We start from the raw sequence: 21,607 nt of genomic DNA on the forward strand, positions 1-21,607 counted from the left end.
CAATTAGACCCAACCAAATCATGAGAAAACAAAAAGAGAATTACTTGACACATTGGAAAGAATGAACAAAAAACAGAGCAAACTAGAATGCTATTTGGCCCTACACAGAGAGTACACAGCGGCAGAATACCTGACCACTGTGACTGACCCAAAATTAAGGAAAGATTTGACTATGTACAGACTCAGCGAGCATAGCCTTGCTATTGAGAAAGGCCACCGTAGGCAGACATGGCTCTCAAGAGAAGACAGGCTATGTGCTCACTGCCCACAAAATGAGGTGGAAACTGAGCTGCACTTCCTAACCTCCTGCCCAATGTATGACCATATTAGAGAGACATATTTCCCTCAGATTACACAGATCCACAAAGAATTCGAAAACAAATCCAATTTTGAAAAACTCCCATATCTACTGGGTGAAATTCCACAGTGTGCCATCACAGCAGCAAGATTTGTGACCTGTTGCCACGAGAAAAGGGAACCATTGAAGAACACACACCATTGTAAATATAACCCATATTTATGCTTATTTATTTTATCTTGTGTCCTTTACCATTTGTACATTGTTAAAACACTGTATATATATATATATAATATGACATTTGTAATGTCTTCATTGTTTTGAAACGTCTGTATGTGTAATGTTTACTGTTAATTTTTATTGTTTATTTCACTTTATATATTCACTTTATATATTATCTACCTCACTTGCTTTGGCAATGTTAACACATGTTTCCCATGCCAATAAAGCCCTTGAATTGAATTAAAATTGAGAGAGAGAGAACAAGAGAAGGGGATCGAGAGAGAGAGAGAGAGAGAGAGAGAGAGAGTGAGAGAACAAGAGAAGGGGAAAGAGAGAGAGAGAACAAGAGAAGGAGATAGAGAGAGACAGAACAAGAGAAGGGGAAAGAGAGAGAGAGAACAAGAGAAGGGGATAGAGAGAGAGAGAACAAGAAGGAGATAGAGAGAACAAGAGAAGGGGAAAGAGAGAGAGAGAACAAGAAGGAGATAGAGAGAGAGAGAACAAGAGAAAGGGAAAGAGAGAGAGAGAACAAGAGAAGGGGAAAGAGAGAGAGAGAGCAAGAAGGAGATAGAGAGAACAAGAGAAGGAGATAGAGAGAACGAGAGAGAGAGAACGAGAGAGAGTATGTGTGTGTGTGTGTGTGTGTGTGTGTGTGTGTGTGTGTGTGTGTGTGTGTGTGTGTGTGTGTGTGTGTGTGTGTGTGTGGTGCTATCCCAGTGCAGAAGCCTGAGTTCAATGTGTGCAGACAGCAGTGTGGTCCAAAGTTTCAGGAGAGATGACAGGTAAATACAGCTGAATCCTGGGCACCCAGCCCTCAGTCTGACTCCCCATTCAATCACACGCACACGCACATGCGCACACGCACACACACACACACACACACACACACACACACACACACACACACACACACACACACACACACAGGCAAACTCACTATTCTAATAACATAGTCTACCCTATAAACTATTAATACCATATTCTACCCAATAAACTACTAATACCATACCCTACCCTGTAAACTACTGATACGATTACTACCCTATAAACTACTAAAACCATAATCTACCATATAAACTACTAATAACATATTCTACCCTATAAACTACTAATACCATATGCTACCCTATAAACTACTACTACCATATTCTACCCTGTAAACTACTAATACCATATCCTACCCTACAAACTACTAATACCATATCCTACCCTATAAACTACTAATACCATATTCTACCCTATAAACTAATAATACCATATTCTACCCTATAAATTACTAATACCATATTCTACCCTATAAACTACTAATACCATATACCACCCTATAAACTACTAATACCATATTCTACACTATAAACTACTAATACCATATCCTACCCTATAAATTACTAATACCATATCCTACCCTATAAACTACTAATACCATATCCTACCATATAAACTACTAATACCATATTCTACCCTATACACTACTAATACCATATTCTACCCTATAAACTACTAATACCATATCCTACCCTATAAACTACTAATACCATATTCTACCCTATAAACTACTAATAACATATTCTACCCTATGAACTACTAATACCATATTCTACCCTATAAACTACTAATACCATATCCTACTACTAATACCATATCCTACCCTATAAATTACTAATACCATATCCTACCCTATAAACTACTAATACCATAACCTACCCTATAAACTACCCTTTACAATATTCTACCCTATAAACTACTAATACCATAACCTACCCTATAAACTACCCTTTACAATATTCTACCCTATAAACTAGTAATTCCATATTCTACCCTTTAAACTACCCTTTACAAAATTCTACCCTATAAACTACTAACACCATATCCTACCCTATAAACTACTAACACCATTGTAACGGTTCTCGTCTGTCGAAGGAGAAGCGGACCAAAATGCAACGTGGTGGTTATTCATGTTCTTTAATGAAAAGGAACTCGACATGAAATAACTAACAATACAAAAACAACAAACGGAACGTGGAAACCTATACAGACTATCTGGTGACAACAAACACAGAGACAGGAACAATCACCCATGAAACACTCAAAGAATATGGCTGCCTAAATATGTTTCCCAATCAGAGACAACGATAAACACCTGCCTCTGATTGAGAACCACTCCAGACAGCCATAGACTATGCTAGATACCCCCACTAAACCACACACCCAATACCTAACAAAACCCCAAGACAAAAAACACCACAATAAACCCATGTCACACCCTGGCCTGACCAAATAAATAAAGACAAACACAATATATTTCGACCAGGGCGTGACAACCATATTCTACCCTATAAACCACTAATACCATAATCTACCCTAAAAACTACTAATACCATAATCTACCCCATACACTACTAATACCATATTTTACCCTATAAATTACTACTACCAAATCCTACCCTATAAACTACTAATACCATATTCTACCCTATACACTACTAATACCATATTCTACCCTATACACTACTAATACCATATCCTACCCTATAAACCACTAATACCATAATCTACCCTAAAATCTACTAATGCCATAATCTACCCTATACACTACTAATACCATATTTTACCCTATAAATTACTAATACCAAATCCTACCCTATAAACTACTAATACCATATTCTACCCTATACACTACTAATACCATATCCTACCCTATAAACTACTAATACCAAATCCTACCCTATAAACTACTAATACCAAATCCTACCATATAAACTACTAATACCAAATCCTACCCTATACACTACTAATACCAAATCCTACCCTATACACTACTAATACCATATTCTACCCTATACACTACTAATACCATATTCTACCCTATACACTACTAATATCATATCCTACCCTATAAACTACTAATACCAAATCCTACCCTATAAACTACTAATACCAAATCCTACCATATAAACTACTAATACCAAATCCTACCCTATACACTACTAATACCATATTCTACCCTATACACTACTAATACAATATCCTACCCTATAAACTACTAATACCAAATCCTACCCTATAAACTACTAATACCAAATCCTACCATATAAACTACTAATACCAAATCCTACCCTATAAACTACTAATACCAAATCCTACCCTATAAACTACTAATACCAAATCCTACCATATAAACTACTAATACCAAATCCTACCCTATACACTACTAATACCATATTCTACCCTATGTAAGATTGCGCCCAGAGAGGAAGGCAGACGTTTTACGCATCCCCAACCTATTGTGTTTTTTTGTTAGTTTATTTGCGTTGTTTGTAAGATATTTAACTTATTTTGTACATAATGTTGCCGCTACCATCTCTTATGACTGAAAATAACTTCTAGACATCAGGACTGCGATTACTCACCACGGACTGGCAGAATCCTTTTTCTCCTTTCACGACTGACAAGTCCGACATGAAGGATGTACAGCTTTCTCGGGAACAGGCGCAGATCCCTGCGATTTGCGTGTAGAGGATGCTGAGAAAAAGGGGCCAAAGGGCGAGCTGCCTTCTGAAAAGTCATAGGTGATCGAATAAACCCCACTTCCCTCCATTCTGCTAGCAAACGTGCAATCTTTGAAGAATAAAATCGACGAGATACGTGGAAGATTATACTACCAACGGGACATTAAAAACTGTAACATCTTATGCTTCACGGAGTCGTGGCTGAACGACAACACTATCAACATACAGCTGGCTGGTTACACGCTACACCGGCAGCATAGAACAGCTGCATTTGGTAAAGTAAGGAGCGGCGGACTATGTATTTTTGTAAATAACAGCTGGTGCACGATATCTAAGGAAGTCTCAAGCTATTGCTCGCCTGATGTAGAGTATCTCATGATAAGCTGTAGACCACATTACCTACCTAGAGAGTTTTCATCTGTATTTTTCATAGCTATTTAAATACCACCACAGTCAGAGGCTGGCAATAAGAGAGCATTGAATAAGCTGTATTTGCCATAACACACAAGAAAACGCTTACGCAGAGGAGACGCTCCTAGTAGCCGGGGACTTTAATGCAGGGAAACTTAAATCCGTTATACCAAATTTCTATCAGCATGTTAAATGTGCAACCAGAGAAAAAAATTATCTGGACCACCCTTGCCCTCCACGCTCTCCATAGCCCTCCATTTGGCAAATCTGACCATAATTCTATCCTCCTGATTCCTGCTTACAAGAAAAAATTAAAGCAGGAAGCACCAGTGACTAGATCAATAAAAAAGTGGTCAGATGAAGAAGATGCTAAGCTACAGGACTGTTTTGTTAGCACAGACTGGAATATGTTCTGGGATTCCTCCGATGGCATTGAGGAGTACACCACATCAGTCATTGGCTTCATTAATAAGTGCATCGGTGATGTCGTCCCCAAAGTGACCGCACGTACATACCCCAACCAGAAGCCATGGATTACAGGCAGCATCCGCACTAAGCTAAAGGCTAGAGCTGCCGCTTTCAAGGAGCAGGAAGCTTATAATAAATCCCACTATGCCCTCCAACGAACCATCAAACAGGAAAAACATCAATACAGGATCGAATCGTACTACACCGGCTCTCTAGCTCGTCGGATGTGGCAGGGCTTGCAAACCATTACAGACTGCAAAGGGAAGCACAGCCGAGAGCTGCCCAGTGACACGAGCCTACCAGATGAGCTAAACTACTTCTGCTCGCTTTGAGGCAAATAACACTGAAACATGCATGAGAGCACCAGTTGTTCCGGAAGACTGTGTTATTACGCTCTCAGCAGCCGATGTGAGTAAGACCTTTAAACAGGTTAACGTTCACAAGGCCGCAGGGCCAGACGGATTACTTGGAGCATGCGCTGCCCAACTGGAAAGTGTTTTCACTGACATTTTCCACCTCTCCCTGTCCGAGTCTGTTATACCAACATGCTTTAAGCAGACCACCATAGTGCCTGTGCCCAAGAACACTAAGGTAACCTACCTAAATGACTACCTCATGTCTGTAGCCATGAAGTGCTTTGAAAGGCTGGTCATGGCTCACATAAACACCATTATCCCAGAAACCCTAGACCCACTCCAATTTGCATACCGCCCCAACAGATCCACAGATGATGCAGTCTCTATTGCACTCCACACTGCACTTTCCCACCTGGACAAAAGGAACCCCTATGTGAGAATGCTATTCATTGACTACAGCTCAGTGTTCAACACCATAGTACCCTCAAAGCTCATCAATAAGCTAAACTCCCTGGGATTAAACACCTCCCTCTGCAACTGGATCCTGGACTTCCTGACGGACCGCCCCCAGGTGGTAAGGGTAGGTAACAACATATCCGCCACGCTGATCCTCAACACAGGGGCCCCTCAGGGGTGCATGCTCCCCTCCTGTACTCCCTGTTCACTCATGACTGCATGGCCTGGCATGACTCCGACACCATCATTAAATTTGCAGATGACACAGTGGTAGGCCTTATCACCGACAACGACGGGAGGAGGTCAGAGAGCTGGCCGTGTGGTGCCAGGACAACAACCTCTCCTTCAACGTGATCAAGACAAAGGAGATGATTGTGGACAACAGGAAAAGGAAGACCAAGCACGCCCCCATTCTCATCGACAGGGCTGCAGTGGAGCAGGTTGAGAGCTTCAAGTTGCTTGGTGTCCACATCACCAACAAACTAACATGGTCCAAGCACACCAAGACAGTCATGAAGAGGGCACAACAAAACCTATTCCCCTTCAGGAGACTGAAAAGATTTGGCATGGGTCCTCAGATCCTCAAAATGTTCTACAGCTGCACCATCGAGAGCATCCTGACTGGTTGCATCACTGCCTGGTACGGCAATTGCTCGGCCTCCGACAGCAAGGCACTCCAGAGAGTAGTGTGAATGGCCCAGTACATCACTGGGGCCAAGCTTCCTGCCATCCACTAATACTAATACTACTAATACTACTAATACCATATTCTATCCTATACACTACTAATACCATATGCTACCCTATACACTACTAACACCATATTCTACCCTATAAACTACTAAAACCATATTCTACCCTAAACACTACTAATACCATATTCTACCCTATAAACTACACCTAAGACAGAGCAAACATCAACATCAGCACAGGCTTATCTTCCATTAACACTTATCTTCCATTATCTAGAACAACACACCAGTTTAGATTGGAAAACAAAGTCATGCTAACACACAGTCTACACACGCAGTGGGAGGGGCCTTTGATTACACTAACTTTCAGCACTTTTCAAGTCTTTAATTAATTGGCATGTAAACAGCTGCAAGGTCACTTTCTTAAATGGAGGGGAGATAAGAGGAGAGGAGGGGAGAGGAGCATGGCGCTGGGTGGAGTAGTTAATCCTTTAGACACGACGATGGAGGAGTTTGTCCTGGTGATGCTCCGTATTAATTATGCAAGCCCACTCCACTCCAGTGTGTCTCCACGCTAGCTCCCTGATGACTCATCACTTTAGCACCTCACACTAACTTTAAAGCCACGCTGACGCCCTCCCTGTACAACGCCTGTACACAGGACAACACACAGCACATTTACTGTCCTGGCACAAATAAAAGCCTTATATCTCTTCTGCTTTCTGGGAGTTTGTGTGTGTTTGTCTGTGTGTGCTTGTCTGTGTGTGTGACCGTGCTTGTTTGAATCAGCAGAGAGTTTGCACCCGTCTGTGTGTGATTAACTGCACTGTTTGATGAGTCTGTCTGCTCTGTTCTGCTCTGTTCTGCTCTGTTCTGCTCGGTTCCTGCTTCTGCTGAACTCAGCAACACCATGTTTTTTTTAACAAACAGGCACAGATTGCCTTGATGTCTTTGGTGATTGCTAAAGTGTGCTGGGAATTCGAATGGGTTGGGCACTGGCCTGGCCTGGCCTGCCGGCACAGCATACCACGGTGCCACATAGCACAGTACAGCACAGTGCAGTACAGTACAGCACAGCACACACAACACTGCACAGGGAGGCTCAGTAAAGAGTCACAGAAGAGGAAGAGCATGGGGAAGAAGAGGAGTGGGTGACTAGGTCTATCTGTCTAGGACACGACACCACAGCATCCAGGTCCTTCCCATTACTATCCATCCCAGTGAAGCAGCAATGTTAACAATACTGTCCTCACATTTACCAGTTCTGCCTCATTAGAGCCTTGGAAGCAGATATTAGAGCAGGCTGCCATGCACCGGTAGAGTTGGGTTCCGGCTCCACCTGTCAGCTACAAAGAATGTGGGGGTGGGTGGTGGATGGGTGCATAAGGGGAGAGGAGCTGGGAGGGGTGTGTGTGGAGAGAGGAGCTGGGAGGGGTGTGTGAGGAGAAAGGTGCTGGGAGGGGTGTGAGGAGAAAGGAGCTTGAAGGGGTGTGAGGAGAAAGGAGCTGGGAGGGGTGTGTGAGGAGAAAGGAGCTGGGAGGGGTGTGTGAGGAGAGAGGAGCTGGGAGGGATGTGAGAGGAGAAAGGAGGGGTGTGTTTAGGAGAGAGGGGAAATGAGCTGGGAGGGGTGTGTGAAGAGAGAGGAGCTGGGAAGGGTTGTGAGGAGAGACGAGCTGGGAGGGGTTGTGAGGAGAACGGAGAAAGGAGCTGGGAGGGTGTGTGAGGAGAAAGGAGCTGGGAGGGGTGTGTGAGGAGAAAGGAGCTGGGAGGGGTGTGTGAGGAGAGAGGAGCTGGGAGGGATGTGAGAGGAGAAAGGAGGGGTGTGTTTAGGAGAGAGGGGAAATGAGCTGGGAGGGGTGTGTGAGGGGAAAGGAGCTGGGAGGGGTGTGTGAGGAGAGAGGAGAGATGAGGTGTGTGTTTAGGACAGAGGAGAAAGGAGCTGGGAGGGGTGTGTGAGGAGAAAGGAGCTGGGAGGGGTGTGTTTAGGAGAGAGGAGAGAGGAGCAGGGAGGAGTGTGTGAGGAGAGAAGAGCTGCGAGGGTTGTGTGAAGAGAAAGCAGAAAGGAGCTGGGAGGGGTGTGTGAAGAGAGAGGAGCTGGGAAGGGTTGTGAGGAGAGACGAGCTGGGAGGGGTTGTGAGGAGAACGGAGAAAGGAGCTGGGAGGGTGTGTGAGGAGAAAGGAGCTGGGAGGGGTGTGTGAGGAGAAAGGAGCTGGGAGGGGTGTGTGAGGAGAGAGGAGCTGGGAGGGGTGTGAGAGGAGAAAGGAGCTGGGAGGGGTGTGTGAGGAGAGAGGAGCTGGGAGGGATGTGAGAGGAGAAAGGAGGGGTGTGTTTAGGAGAGAGGGGAAATGAGCTGGGAGGGGTGTGTGAGGGGAAAGGAGCAGGGAGGGGTGTGTGAGGAGAGAGGAGAGATGAGGTGTGTGTTTAGGACAGAGGAGGAAGGAGCTGGGAGGGGTGTGTGAGGAGAAAGAAGTTGGGAGGGGTGTGTTTAGAAGAGAGGAGAGAGGAGCTGGGAGGGGTGTGTGAGGAGAGAGGAGAGATGAGGTGTGTGTTTAGGACAGAGGAGGAAGGAGCTGGGAGGGGTGTGTGAGGAGAAAGGAGCTGGGAGGGGTGTGTTTAGAAGAGAGGAGAGAGGAGCTGGGAGGAGTGTGTGAGGAGAGAGGAGAGATGAGGTGTGTGTTTAGGACAGAGGAGGAAGGAGCTGGGAGGGGTGTGTGAGGAGAGAGGAGAGATGAGGTGTGTGTTTAGGACAGAGGAGGAAGGAGCTGGGAGGGGTGTGTGAGGAGAAAGGAGCTGGGAGGGGTGTGTTTAGAAGAGAGGAGAGAGGAGCTGGGAGGAGTGTGTGAGGAGAGAAGAGCTGCGAGGGTTGTGTGAAGAGAAAGGAGAAAGGAGCTGGGAGGGGTGTGTGAAGAGAGAGGAGCTGGGAGGGGTTGTGAGGAGAGACGAGCTGGGAGGGGTTGTGAGGAGAACGGAGAAAGGAGCTGGGAGGGGTGTGTGAGGAGTGAGGAGAAAGGAGCTGGGAGGGGTGTGTGAGGAGAGAGGAGAAAGGAGAAAGGAGCTGGGAGAGGTATGTGAGGAGAGAGGAGAAAGGAGCTGGGAGGGTTGTGTGAGGAGAGAGGAGAAAGGAGCTGGGAGGGTTGTGTGAGGAGAGAGGAGAAAGGAGCTGGGAGAGGTGTGTGAGGAGAGAGGAGAAAGGAGCTGGGAGGGGTGTGTGAGGAGAGAGGAGAAAGGAGCTGGGAGGGGTGTGTGAGGAGAGAGGAGAAAGGAGAAAGGAGCTGGGAGAGGTGTGTGAGGAGAGAGGAGAAAGGAGCTGGGAGGGTTGTGTGAGGAGAGAGGAGAAAGGAGCTGGGAGGGTTGTGTGAGGAGAGAGGAGAAAGGAGCTGGGAGAGGTGTGTGAGGAGAGAGGAGAAAGGAGCTGGGAGAGGTGTGTGAGGAGAGAGGAGAAAGGAGCTGGGAGGGGTGTGTGAGGAGAGAGGAGAAAGGAGCTGGGAGGGGTGTGTGAGGAGAGAGGAGAAAGGAGCTGGGAGAGGTGTGTGAGGAGAGAGGAGAAAGGAGCTGGGAGAGGTGTGTGAGAACTATGGCACTGCACATTCCTGAAAGGTAATTATGGCTTAGGTCACCTTCATTGTACCTGATACAGTCATTGATCATACAGTATATGCTTCCATACTAACAACCTGGCTTTGAAGTCTTTGGAGATTTGTAAAGTACTGAGAGGACAAATGGTTGCAGTTCTCGGTTCTGTTCTCTTTCCACTAAAGCTCTGTAGCCCTGCGGCCTTTAAAAAACACTATTTCTGCCTTTCATCTGTCCAGCGGCCCATGGCCTGCCATCTTTACGCTCTGGTTAAGGGCAACTTCACTGTGACTGATGTTGCCCTCCTTCCAGTTGATTGTAAAAGGAGGTTCCCCATGCAAGGCTCCCCATGCAGGCTGGTAGGAAGAACATTTGCACTCAGGAAGGTTGAAAATCCCATCAGATGGAACCAAATTAATTTGTAAGGCATAGTGTTCAGGACAGGGTTGCAAAATTCTGTGAACTTTAGATCAATTTTAGATCAATTCCCGGTTTACCAGAAAATCCTAGCTGGAGGATTATGGATATGCTGCTTATTCCCTCTTGATTTAGAAAATCCCCCAACTAGGATTTCAGGAAAAACCAGAGAATGTATTGAAAGTTACCAGAACAACCCTATTTCAGGAGCACTGGCATCATAATGGAAGACAATATGGAGTTCCATCCCTTCATTGCGATTCTATTCACTCTTTAAATCGGGAGGACGGCCGTAGTGTAGAAAATGGTTTCATCCCAGGGGGCTAAGAAAAAACCCTTTTTAATTTCTCCTCTAAAGCGGCCCTGGGAAAAGAGAGAAACCGATATAGATGTAAGTGATGGTGTGGAGCCAGGCGGGCGGCTTGCCAGGGCAGCCATAGAAGACTTCCCTCACTTCTCTCATATCTGGATCCAGGCCTTTTTGACTTTCTCATAACAGGAAAGGCTCGTGGGCACTGGAGGGTGACAAATCTTTCACAGAGGGCAAATTGACCAGCAACAGAACACAATTTGTCCTTTAAAAGAATGGCGGGCCGGGCCCTGTATGGCTTCAGTAATTAGTTTAAGCTGCCTTGAGGCTGTGGTGTGGCGGTCCAGGGGTGGGACCCTGTCGAAGGAAGCTTAGTGTGTCCTCTGATAAGATACGGTGATGCTGCGTCACAGACAGACAGCCTTGAATCCTGATGAGGCCCCGCCACTAAATATATCAATTAACACGTCTTTACATAGAGATAAAGTGGAATGCGAGCAGGGATTATAGTTGAGGGGTGTCAATGATGTGTGTGTGTGTGTGTGTGTGTGTGTGTGTGTGTGTGTGTGTGTGTGTGTGTGTGTGTGTGTGTGTGTGTGTGTGTGTGTGTGTGTGTGTGTGTGTGTGTGTGTGTGTGTGTGTGTGTGTGTGTGTGTGTGTGTGTGTGTGTGTGTGTGTGTGTGTGTGTGTGTGTGAGTGAAGGGGAAGCTTAAACAAAGATGATGGGAAATGAGAGTGATGGAGTCTCCTACTGGCATGTTCTTACTGATACGTACAAAGACAAAGACAAAAATGTACACAGAGCTGTTCGGACAGCATCTGTATTGTAAAGCTGGGAGTGTCACAAACATGTATGAACTGGTCTGTGGAGCGTGTTAGGTGACATCCGACATCTCCCCCTGACGCATTTCTATGTATGCGACACAGTAAAGACAATTTTCTCTGCCTTTCCCAGCCCCAAAAATATATAATAAATAAGAAGGGAAGAAACTACAGGGAAAACATGATATTCTGTTACTCAATTTAGTGGAAGCGGAACCTTCAGGCCCTTCGAAGTTTGAGGATAAACAGTTCTGAACTCCTGGGTGGGGAACCTTTCCTCCTTTCTACTTACCTCCCTGGCTAAAGTCAGACAGTGGTTGCGCTTGGCTGCCTGGTTATTAATAAAGGGGTCAGGTGCTTGTGGAGCTCTCAGTCAGAAAGCAAGAAATGTGGATCTCTCCACAGACACCTCCACGCATGATGAAATGACAAGCATGAGGCTGGGGCAGCACCTCAACACACACATCAGCCAGACAAAAAGACAGGAGGAAGGTGGAGTGAGAGCTGTAGAGACAGAGAGAGAAAGAGGAAGGGGAGTGAGAGCTGTAGAGACAGAGAGAGAAAGAGGAAGGGGGAGTGAGAGCTGTAGAGACAGAGAGAGAAAGAGGAAGGGGGAGTGAGAGCTGTAGAGACAGAGAGAGAAAGATGAAGGGGGAGTGAGTGCTATAGAGACAGAGAGAGAAAGAGGAAGGAGGAGTGAGTGCTGTAGAGACAGAGAGAGAAAGAGGAAGGAGGAGTGAGAGCTGTAGAGACAGAGAGAGAAAGAGGAAGGAGGAGTGAGAGTGCTGTTGAGACAGAGAGAGAAAGAGGAAGGAGGAGTGAGAGCTGTAGAGACAGAGGAGGAGTGAGAGCTGTAGAGACAGGAAGAAAGAGGAAGGAGGAGTGAGTGCTGTTGAGACAGAGAGAGAAAGAGGAAGGAGGAGTGAGAGCTGTAGAGACAGAAAGAGAAAGAGGAAGGAGGAGTGAGTGCTGTAGAGACAGAGAGAGAAAGAGGAAGGAGGAGTGAGAGCTGTAGAGACAGAGAGAGAAAGAGGAAGGAGGAGTGAGAGCTGTAGAGACAGAGAGAGAAAGAGGAAGAAGGAGTGAGTGCTGTTGAGACAGAGAGAGAGATAGAGGAAGGAGGAGTGAGTGCTGTTGAGACAGAGAGAGAAAGAGGAAGGAGGAGAGAGAGCTGAAGAGACAGAGAAAGAGGAAGGAGGAGTGAGAGCTGTAGAGACAGAGAGAGAAAGAGGAAGGAGGAGTGAGAGCTGTTGAGACAGAGAGAGAAAGAGGAAGGAGGAGTGAGTGCTGTAGAGACAGAGAGAGAAAGAGGAAGGAGGAGTGAGAGCTGTAGAGACAGAGAGAGAAAGAGGAAGAAGGAGTGAGTGCTGTTGAGACAGAGAGAGAAAGAGGAAGGAGGAGTGAGAGCTGTAGAGACAGAAAGAGAAAGAGGAAGAAGGAGTGAGTGCTGTAGAGACAGAGAGAGAAAGGGTGGGAGAAAGAGGAAGGAGGGAGGGGGATACGAGTCAAAGAGAAACGGAAGGTATAGAAAGGAGGAGGATGAGAGTAAAATAGAAAGAGATGCTGGGTCCTTTTCCGCAGCAGTCTTCATAATTGGCTTTTAGGCCAATTAACAGGCCTGTTTCATCCTCCACCAGCAGCTAATTGAAGTAGAGGATGCATCCGCCACACGGCCTGGAAGGGAAAGAAGAAGAAGCGGCTTCTTTTCAAGATTCTACCGGCTCCAAAAGCAGCGTGATGGGAGGCCATTTGGCAAACAGCGGAGAGATGTTCTGGAGCGTGTTTATAGGGAAAGGGGTAAATTAATCGGATCTGTGGAGAAATCATTCACAGAGACGACCTAACCTGTCCAAAGACCACGCTGCATGTCCTACATTGGGGAACATGCTGAATGGGCATGTAAGCGTAACGCCCTATAAGCATTCCAGAGGAGGCTGTTTAGCCTCTGATGACATTACTGTAGTGTACACACTGACTCCTGCCTGGCAGATCATATCGACGGGACATAAAGACACCATGATGACACTTACATGTAGGTAATCACTAGATACAGTTGAAGTCGGAAGTTTACATACAACTTAACCAAATACATTTAAACTCAGTTTCACAATTCCTGACATTTAATCCTCGTTAAAAGTCCCTGTCTTAAGTCAGTTAGGATCACCACTTTATTTTAAGAATGTGAAATGTCAGAATAATAGTAGAGAGAATTATTTCAGATTTGATTTCTTTCATCACATTCCCAGTGGGTCAGAAGTTGACATAGACGCAAGTAGTATTGGTAGCGTTGCCCTTAAATTGTTTAACTTGGGTCAAACGTTTTGGGTAGCCTTCCACAAGCTTCCCAAAATAAGTTGGGTGAATTTTGGCCCATTCCTCCTGACAGAGCTGGTGTAACAGAGTCAGGTTTGTAGGCCTCCTTGCTAGCACACACTTTTTCAGTTCTGCCCACAAATGTTCTATAGGATTGAGATCAGGGCTTTGCGATGGCCACTCCAATACCTTGACTTTGTTGTCCTTAAGCCATTTTGCCACAACATGATAGTGCCACCCCGTGCTTCATGGTTGGGATGTTGTTCTTCGGCTTGCAAGCCTCCCCCCTTTTCCTCCAAACACAACAATGGTCATTATGGCCAAACAGTTCTATTTTTGTTTCATCAGACCAGAGGACATTTCTCCAAAAAGTACGATCTTTGTCCCCTTGTTTAGTTGCAAACCGTAGTCTGGCTTTTTTATGGAGGTTTTATAGCAGTGGCTTCTCCCTTGCTAAGCGGCCTATCAGATTATGTCGATATAGGACTCGTTTTACTGTGGATATAGATACTTTTGTACCTGTTTCCTCCAGCATCTTCACAAGGTCCTTTGCTATTTCTCTGGGATTGATTTTCACTTTTCGCACCAAATGGTGTTTATACTTGAGTACAATTGTTTGTACAGATGAACACGGTACCTTCAGGCATTTGGAAATTGCTCCCAAGGATGAACCAGACTTGTGGAGGTCTACAATTTTTTTATGAGTTCTTGGTTGATTTCTTTAGAATTCCCCATGATGTCAAACAAAGAGGCCCTGAGTTTGAAGGTAGGCCTTGAAATACATCCACATGTACACCTCCAATTGACTCAAATTACGTCAATCAGCCTATCAGAAGCTTCTAAAAACAATGACATAATTTTCTGGAATTTTCCAAGCTGTTTAAAGGCACAGTTAACTTAGTGTATGTAAACTTCTGACCCACTGGAATTCTGATACAGTGAATTATAAGTGAAATAATCTTTATCTAAATAATTGTTGGAAAAATGACTTGTGTCATGGACAAAGTAGCTGTCCTAACTGACTTGCCAAAACTATAGTTTGTTAACAAGAAATTTGTGGAGTGGTTCAAAAACGAGTTTTAATAACCCCGACCTATGTGTATGTAAACTTCCGACTTCCGACTGTATGTAAACAAAAACACAACTACGGCCCAACAAAACAGAATGTCCTCTTGGACGGCATCATGGGTAAGAGACATCGGCTAAGACTGGGAATTTAAGACTCCCCAGAATTTGAGATTCTCAGTCAATCTGCACGACACCTCTGGTGACTCTTTGCAGATCACACACATACCATCCCGTCCTCCTCCCCGTCTCCCCCCTCACTCTCCCAGCTCCAGAGAGTCCACTTCTCAAACAGACTGACAATAACGATGGAAACATGGCACTTTGAACATCTACAGAGGAATTTGGAAAGCTCTTATCGTCCCTCACCTTCTGCCCTCAAAAGGCAATTCTCTTCAAGACAAGCCAGGAGGCGATCAAAGTGAGCCATATTGCTCTGGCCCTGCCTGTTTTGGTCCCTGGCAGACCGCAGACAAGGACTGGCCGGCATGATAGCCTTCATTCATCGAGTTCATGTGCAATACAAGTCCTGTTTTTGGTCGACTGGTTTAATTTTCCAAAGGGCCTGCAACCTGCCTGATGATCCATTTTAAGGCCTGCACATTTAGGTTTCCTGACCGTTTGAGGCGCATGCATCCAGACTGCACAGTCAGGCCCGGAACAGCCAGCCCAGTCTGGACAGTCTGGAAGAGCAGGAGCATCATAGGGCTGCCAGGACCTCAGAGCATGATGGCCTGATGAAAACAACCGTATGACGGTTGGCCTGCCACCTCACACAGCCTCTTTACTAAGGAGGGCAAGGGAAGGATGGGAGGATGGATCTCTATGTGGTTCTGCTGCAGATTGAAGGACTGACCTCTTGCTGGGAGCTATTCACTATAGTACAACTCACGTTTACCCAAATCTCATAGACATAACATTGGCCCTTATCCAGATACGATTACGGCAGGAACCTCTACAGCAGTGGTTCCCAAACTTTTTATAGCCCCATACCCCTTCAAACATTCAACCTCCAGCTGCGTACCCCCTCTAGCACCAGGGTCAGTGCACTCTCAAATTTTGTTTTTTTTTGCCATCACTGTAAGCCTGCCACACACACACTATACGATGCATTTATTAAACATAAGAATGAGTGTGATTTTTTGTCACAACCCGGCTCATGGAAAGTGACAAAGAGCTCTTATAGGACCAGGACACAAATAATAACATAATAATAATCAATAATTTTGCTCTTTATTCAGCCCTCTTACATATAAAACCTTGTTTGTTCATCGAAAATTGTAAATAACTCACCACAGGTTAATGAGAAGAGTGTGCTTGAAATGATGTACATAACTCTGCAATGTTGGGTTGTATTGGAAAGTCTCAGTCTTAAATCATTTTCCACACAGTCTGTGCCTGTATTCAGTTGTCATGCTTGTGACGGCCAAGAATCCACTCTCACAAAGGTACATGGTTGCAAAGGGCATCAGTGTCTTAACAGCGCGATTTGCCAAGGCAGGATACTCTGAGCGCAGCCCCTATCCAGACATCTGGCAGTGGCTTCTGATTAAATAAAATTTTCACAGAACCTCTTGTTGCAATTTCAATGAGGCTCTCTTGTTCAGATATCAGGACTGGAGGCAGGGCATGAAAAGGATAACGAATCCAGTTGTTTGTGTCATCCGTTTCGGGAATATACCTGCATAATTGAGCACCCAACTCCAGTGCTTCCATATATAACATTTGACATTTTCCGTAAGCTTGAGTTCATTTGCAATGATACATACAATGATGGAAAGACCTGTGTGTTGTCCTTGTTAATGCAGACAGAGATGAGCTCCAACTTCTTCATCATAGCCTCAATTTTGTCCCGCACATGTAGTTGCGGAGAGTCCCTGTAATCCTAGATTCAGATCAGAAAAAACATCACCCAGATAGGCCAGTCGTATGAGAAACTCGTCATCATACAAGCGGTCAGACAAGTGAAAATGATGGTCAGTAACGAAAACTTTATGCTCATCTCTCAATTTAAAAAAAAGTGTCAATACTTTGCCCCTTGATAACCAGCGCACTTCTGTATGTTGTAAAAGCGTCGCTGGTCGCTGCCCATATCAGTGACCAGCAATATGGTCGCTGCCCATATCATTGTATATTGCAGAAAATACACAAGAGTTCATGTCCCTTGCTTTAACAAAGTAAACCATTTTCACTGTAGTGTCCAAAACATCTTTCAAGCTGTCAGTCATTCCCTTGGTAGCAAGAGCCTCTCGGTGGATGCTGCAGTGGACCCAAGTGGTGTCGGGAGCAACTGCTTGCACGCGCGTTATCACTCCACTATGTCTCCCTAGCATAGCTTTGCGCCATCAGTACAGATACCAACATGAGCAGCAGCTACGTTTGGCTACGTACGGACCATTAGTGGAATTCCCAGAAGAGAGTAACGGTTAAGGTGATTGGATGTTAACTATTTGACTAGCCTACATGTATTTGACATTGTGTTGTTATTTCGCTGAACACTAGATTGTTGAATTTTATTTTTGGCAGTTAAACGAGGCTACTCAGGTGAGAAAAAAATCTCACCCAAATGCATAGACCCTTTGGAAAATATCAATGTTTGACAATGTGAAGGAAAAACAAAGTTACAAAGAAAATGTATTTTTTAAGTGAATAAAAAATGTATTTGGCGTACCCCCGACGGCATTGCGTGTACCCCTGGGGGAATACCTGCACTACAGTATATAAACCAATCACAACAATCACCTCATTAGAAAGCAGTGAGAATGAAAAGACAAGAGGTGGTCTCAGAGGGACTCCATTACAGCAGTGTTAGTGGTGTGTGGAACGAACGCTCAATGTATTACCCAGGAGATCCTGACAGAGCACTGCAAACAGCTGACTAATCTACCACAGAGAAGCCCCCAGCCCCATCCACCTCTCCCCTGCCCCCCTCCCTGGGGACCAGGATGGATGCCCAGAGACTCTAACCAGGTTCTAACCAGGGAGAAGAGGGAGGGGATCTGGAGACATAGCAGGGGGCCCTCTCCTCTGCAGGGGCCACAGGCTGGATTCATTCAGACCTCTGATTCCCAGGATGTTATGTCTAGAACGATACATCCCCATGTACATACTGTACTGTATATAGACATAGGATCATTAACATATCCAGCATACTGTAGGTCCTGGATGGGCTTATGGTATGACACTGTGGGTTTGTCATGGTACAGTAGGAGGACTTTTCATTCAAAACATATCAACCAACCGAAACAGAATTTAAAACAGTCTCTAAAATTAAAACTCCAGATGGCCATATTTGTGCTAAAAATTATTGTGGGTATTTATTGTTTGATTATATGTGATAATGAGAGTGGATTTCCTGAGGCAATTAGGTGTGTGTGTGTGTGTGTGTGTGTGTGTGTGTGTGTGTGTGTGTGTGTGTGTGTGTGTGTGTGTGTGTGTGTGTGTGTGTGTGTGTGTGTGTGTGTGTGTGTGTGTGTAAACATTTTGAGAGAGGACGAGAGGACAGAAAAAGGACAGGATGGACCATCAAGCCTGTCTTATAAAAATATATATATATATAAATATTGTGAGCATAACACGTTGTGCAAAGGCGTCAGTGTGGCTGACTTCAGTTCAGTATGTGTGAGTGAGTGTCTATGTGATGTGGTTGTGTTAAGAGTAGTAACATTAATGCAGACATGTCCCATGCCAGGCCCTGGACCCGGGGGCCCTAGCCTCTGACAGAGGGCAGATCAGGGGCACTTACCCCTGGCAGAGTCTTCTGTTCATGGAGGGCGCTCTGGGCCTTCAGTGCTGCACATCCTGCAGAGAGGACAACACAGATGAGAAAGGAGAGACACATCCTGCAGAGAGGACAACACAGATGAGAAAGGAGAGACACACATCCTGCAGAGAGGACAACACAGATGAGAAAGGAGAGATACACATCCTGCAGAGAGGACAACACAGATGAGAAAGGAGAGATACACATCCTGCAGAGAGGACAACACAGATGAGAAAGGAGAGATACACATCCTGCAGAGAGGACAACACAGATGAGAAAGGAGAGACACGCATCCTGCAGAGAGGACAACACAGATGAGAAAGGAGAGACACACATCCTGCAGAGAGGACAACACAGATGAACACATGAGAAAGGAGAGACAACACATCCTGCAGAGAGGACAACACAGATGAGAAAGGAGAGATACACATCCTGCAGAGAGGACAACACAGATGAGATACACAAAGAGAGACAACACAGATGAGAAAGGAGAGATACACATCCTGCAGAGAGGACAACACAGATGAGAAAGGAGAGATACACATCCTGCAGAGAGGACAACAGAGAGGACAACACAGATGAGACAACACAAAGGAGAGATACACATCCTGCAGAGAGGGCAACACAGATGAGAAAGGAGAGATACACATCCTGCAGAGAGGACAACACAGATGAGAAAGGAGAGATACACATCCTGCAGAGAGGACAACACAGATGAGAAAGGAGAGATACACAGGGTTGATTATTACACAGCAAATGACTGGATCACTGCACTGTAGGCTGCTACTGGTATACTGCAAATTGCAAATAAAGGATGATGTAAAATACAACCCCAGTCTTTGAAGAGCAAAGGGAACATCCATAGCATTGTTCATAGATCTGCAAATTACCACTTGATGAATGATCACATTCATGATTGTTGAAGAAAGAGCACTAAATGTGCCTGGCATGCATTTCCTAGCATCACAGTAATTAAAACCCTATGGTGATGAACCCCAAACACCGACCCTCATATCTCAGGAGACTCCTCTCAAAGATGGAAACTCCAACAACAATATATGAATGTCCATTAATAACTTCTGCACTAACAAAAATGTGACAGCTTTCATTAAAGGCTGAGTGGTTGTTCTGTTACACACTTGGTTGAGTTGACAGTGGGTGACCCCTTTCCGAAGAGTTTTTGCACCGGGCAGCATAATTTCCCATTACGGCATGTCACACCTGCTGCCAAGACTCCCCATGGGAGAAGAGGGGCGCACACACACACATACACACTCACACATACACACTCACGCACGCACGCTCGCACAAACAAAAACACACACAAACACACACACAGGACACAGACACAGCACCCATCACCCCTGAAACAGAGCCCTGCTCTCTGGCTCCTTGCCAAGAGAGCTCCCTTTCACTACAACCTTCATCCACCTCCACAACCAGGAAGTTACTCAAGAGGAGAAATCAGCTAAACGACACTGATGAAACAGCCACACAGCAAACCTGCAAAAATAACGCTTTGAGAGCCTGGAAGGAATTAGCTCCTCGTTCTGTGTGACATTAAAGAACTGAGCTGAGGAGATGGACTGGACCTCCTAGCAGGCATAACCCACAGTAGGCTAATGAGATAGAACCACTGGGACTGGTCTAGCCTGGCCCTCCAACTAACCCCTTCTTAATATCCACCCGACCATTCAGTCAGGTCATCCTCAGTTTGGGGATGGATGTCATAGTTCATGGTTCCAGGAGAAAACACTTCATGAAAGACTCAATATCCAATATATTGCTGGCTCAAGGAAGAACTTGGACCCGGGGGACTATGATAAAGGAGCACAATCTGGATCAGACACGTTCAACTTGGTGGTGAACATGAAAAAGGATCACAATTACTGAGTGAGGCTGAGAGTGGGAGACAGCAGATGAGCCAGATGGGGATGCAGGAAGTGGAGGATGTTGCCATGGTTATAGAATGATTCTGAGGCTTGCTTGTTAGCGATGGCTGAAAGCAGTGGTAGGCTGATTCCACTGATGAGAAGGTTAAGTGGAGTGAAAATAATACTTTGGTAATCTTTTTCAAATTTGCTGCTGCACAATCATTTCTAAAAAGAACAAAAGTTCAATGAATTGCATTAAAGCGAAATTAACATTTAAGCCTAGAAAAGTGTATTGGAATAGGAGCTCCTTCCCTTGCATTATCATTTTTGACGTTTTACCCAAGAGCACTTCTGAACCATTTCCATGGGATGTATTAACAGCTAATCTGTTTAACAGTATTTAGTAACTTACTCACTATGGAACAGCACGCTTTACGAGCTAAATCAAGGGCTTCATCTCCTGACAACAAAGCGCTAGCTACCATGCTAGATGAACTTATGGCAAAATAATGAGTTCATCGCCTGTGAGTTTACTGGAGTACAAACAAAGTTGGATTTTATTCAGGATGACGTTTCCAAGCGGGTTACTGATCTTAAAAGATTTCGAGCTGAGTGCACAAAGCTTGGCGATAGAGGTCACATTTAAGGTCACAGTTCTGAAAACGTAGGACACTAAAGAGGCCTTTCTACTGACTCTGAAAAACACCAAAAGAAAGATTCTCTGCATGAACGTGCCTTAAGGCATGAGGACTGCAGAAGTGGCCAGGGCAATAAATTGCAATGTCCGTACTGTGAGATGCCTAAGACAGCGCTACAGGGAGACAGGACGGATACCTGATCGTCCTCGGAGTGGCAGACCACGTGTAACAACACCTGCATAGGATTGGTACATCTGAACTTCACACCTGCGGGACAAGTACAGGATGGCAACAACAATGGCCCGAGTTACACCAGGAACGCACAATCCCTCCATCAGTGCTAGGACTTCCAGCAACAGGCTGGACTGAGGGCTTGTAGGCCTATTGTAAGGCAGGTCCTCACCAGACATCACCGGCAA

General features: G+C 45.3%; 1 protein-coding gene across 3 annotated transcripts in view; it reads right to left on the reverse strand.

Annotated features, from left to right (window-relative positions):
* LOC135503940 (CUGBP Elav-like family member 4) overlaps window positions 1-21,607 on the reverse strand; it is a 211,859-nt gene that overhangs the window by 165,892 nt on the left and 24,360 nt on the right. For 2 of the 3 annotated variants that reach the window (XM_064922156.1, XM_064922143.1), the window contains exon 1: window positions 18,659-18,702. Coding sequence is in view for 1 of the 3 variants with exons in the window: in XM_064922148.1 (XP_064778220.1) it covers window positions 18,659-18,714 (56 nt within the window). In the remaining 2 variants the exon portion in view is untranslated. Of the gene's footprint in view, window positions 1-18,658; window positions 18,715-21,607 lie in introns of those variants that run through there. The other variant, XM_064922148.1, reaches the window with a different exon arrangement.

Source organism: Oncorhynchus masou, chromosome 2 (assembly GCF_036934945.1).
Source record: "Oncorhynchus masou masou isolate Uvic2021 chromosome 2, UVic_Omas_1.1, whole genome shotgun sequence".
In the NCBI taxonomy this organism is placed as follows: domain Eukaryota; kingdom Metazoa; phylum Chordata; class Actinopteri; order Salmoniformes; family Salmonidae; genus Oncorhynchus; species Oncorhynchus masou.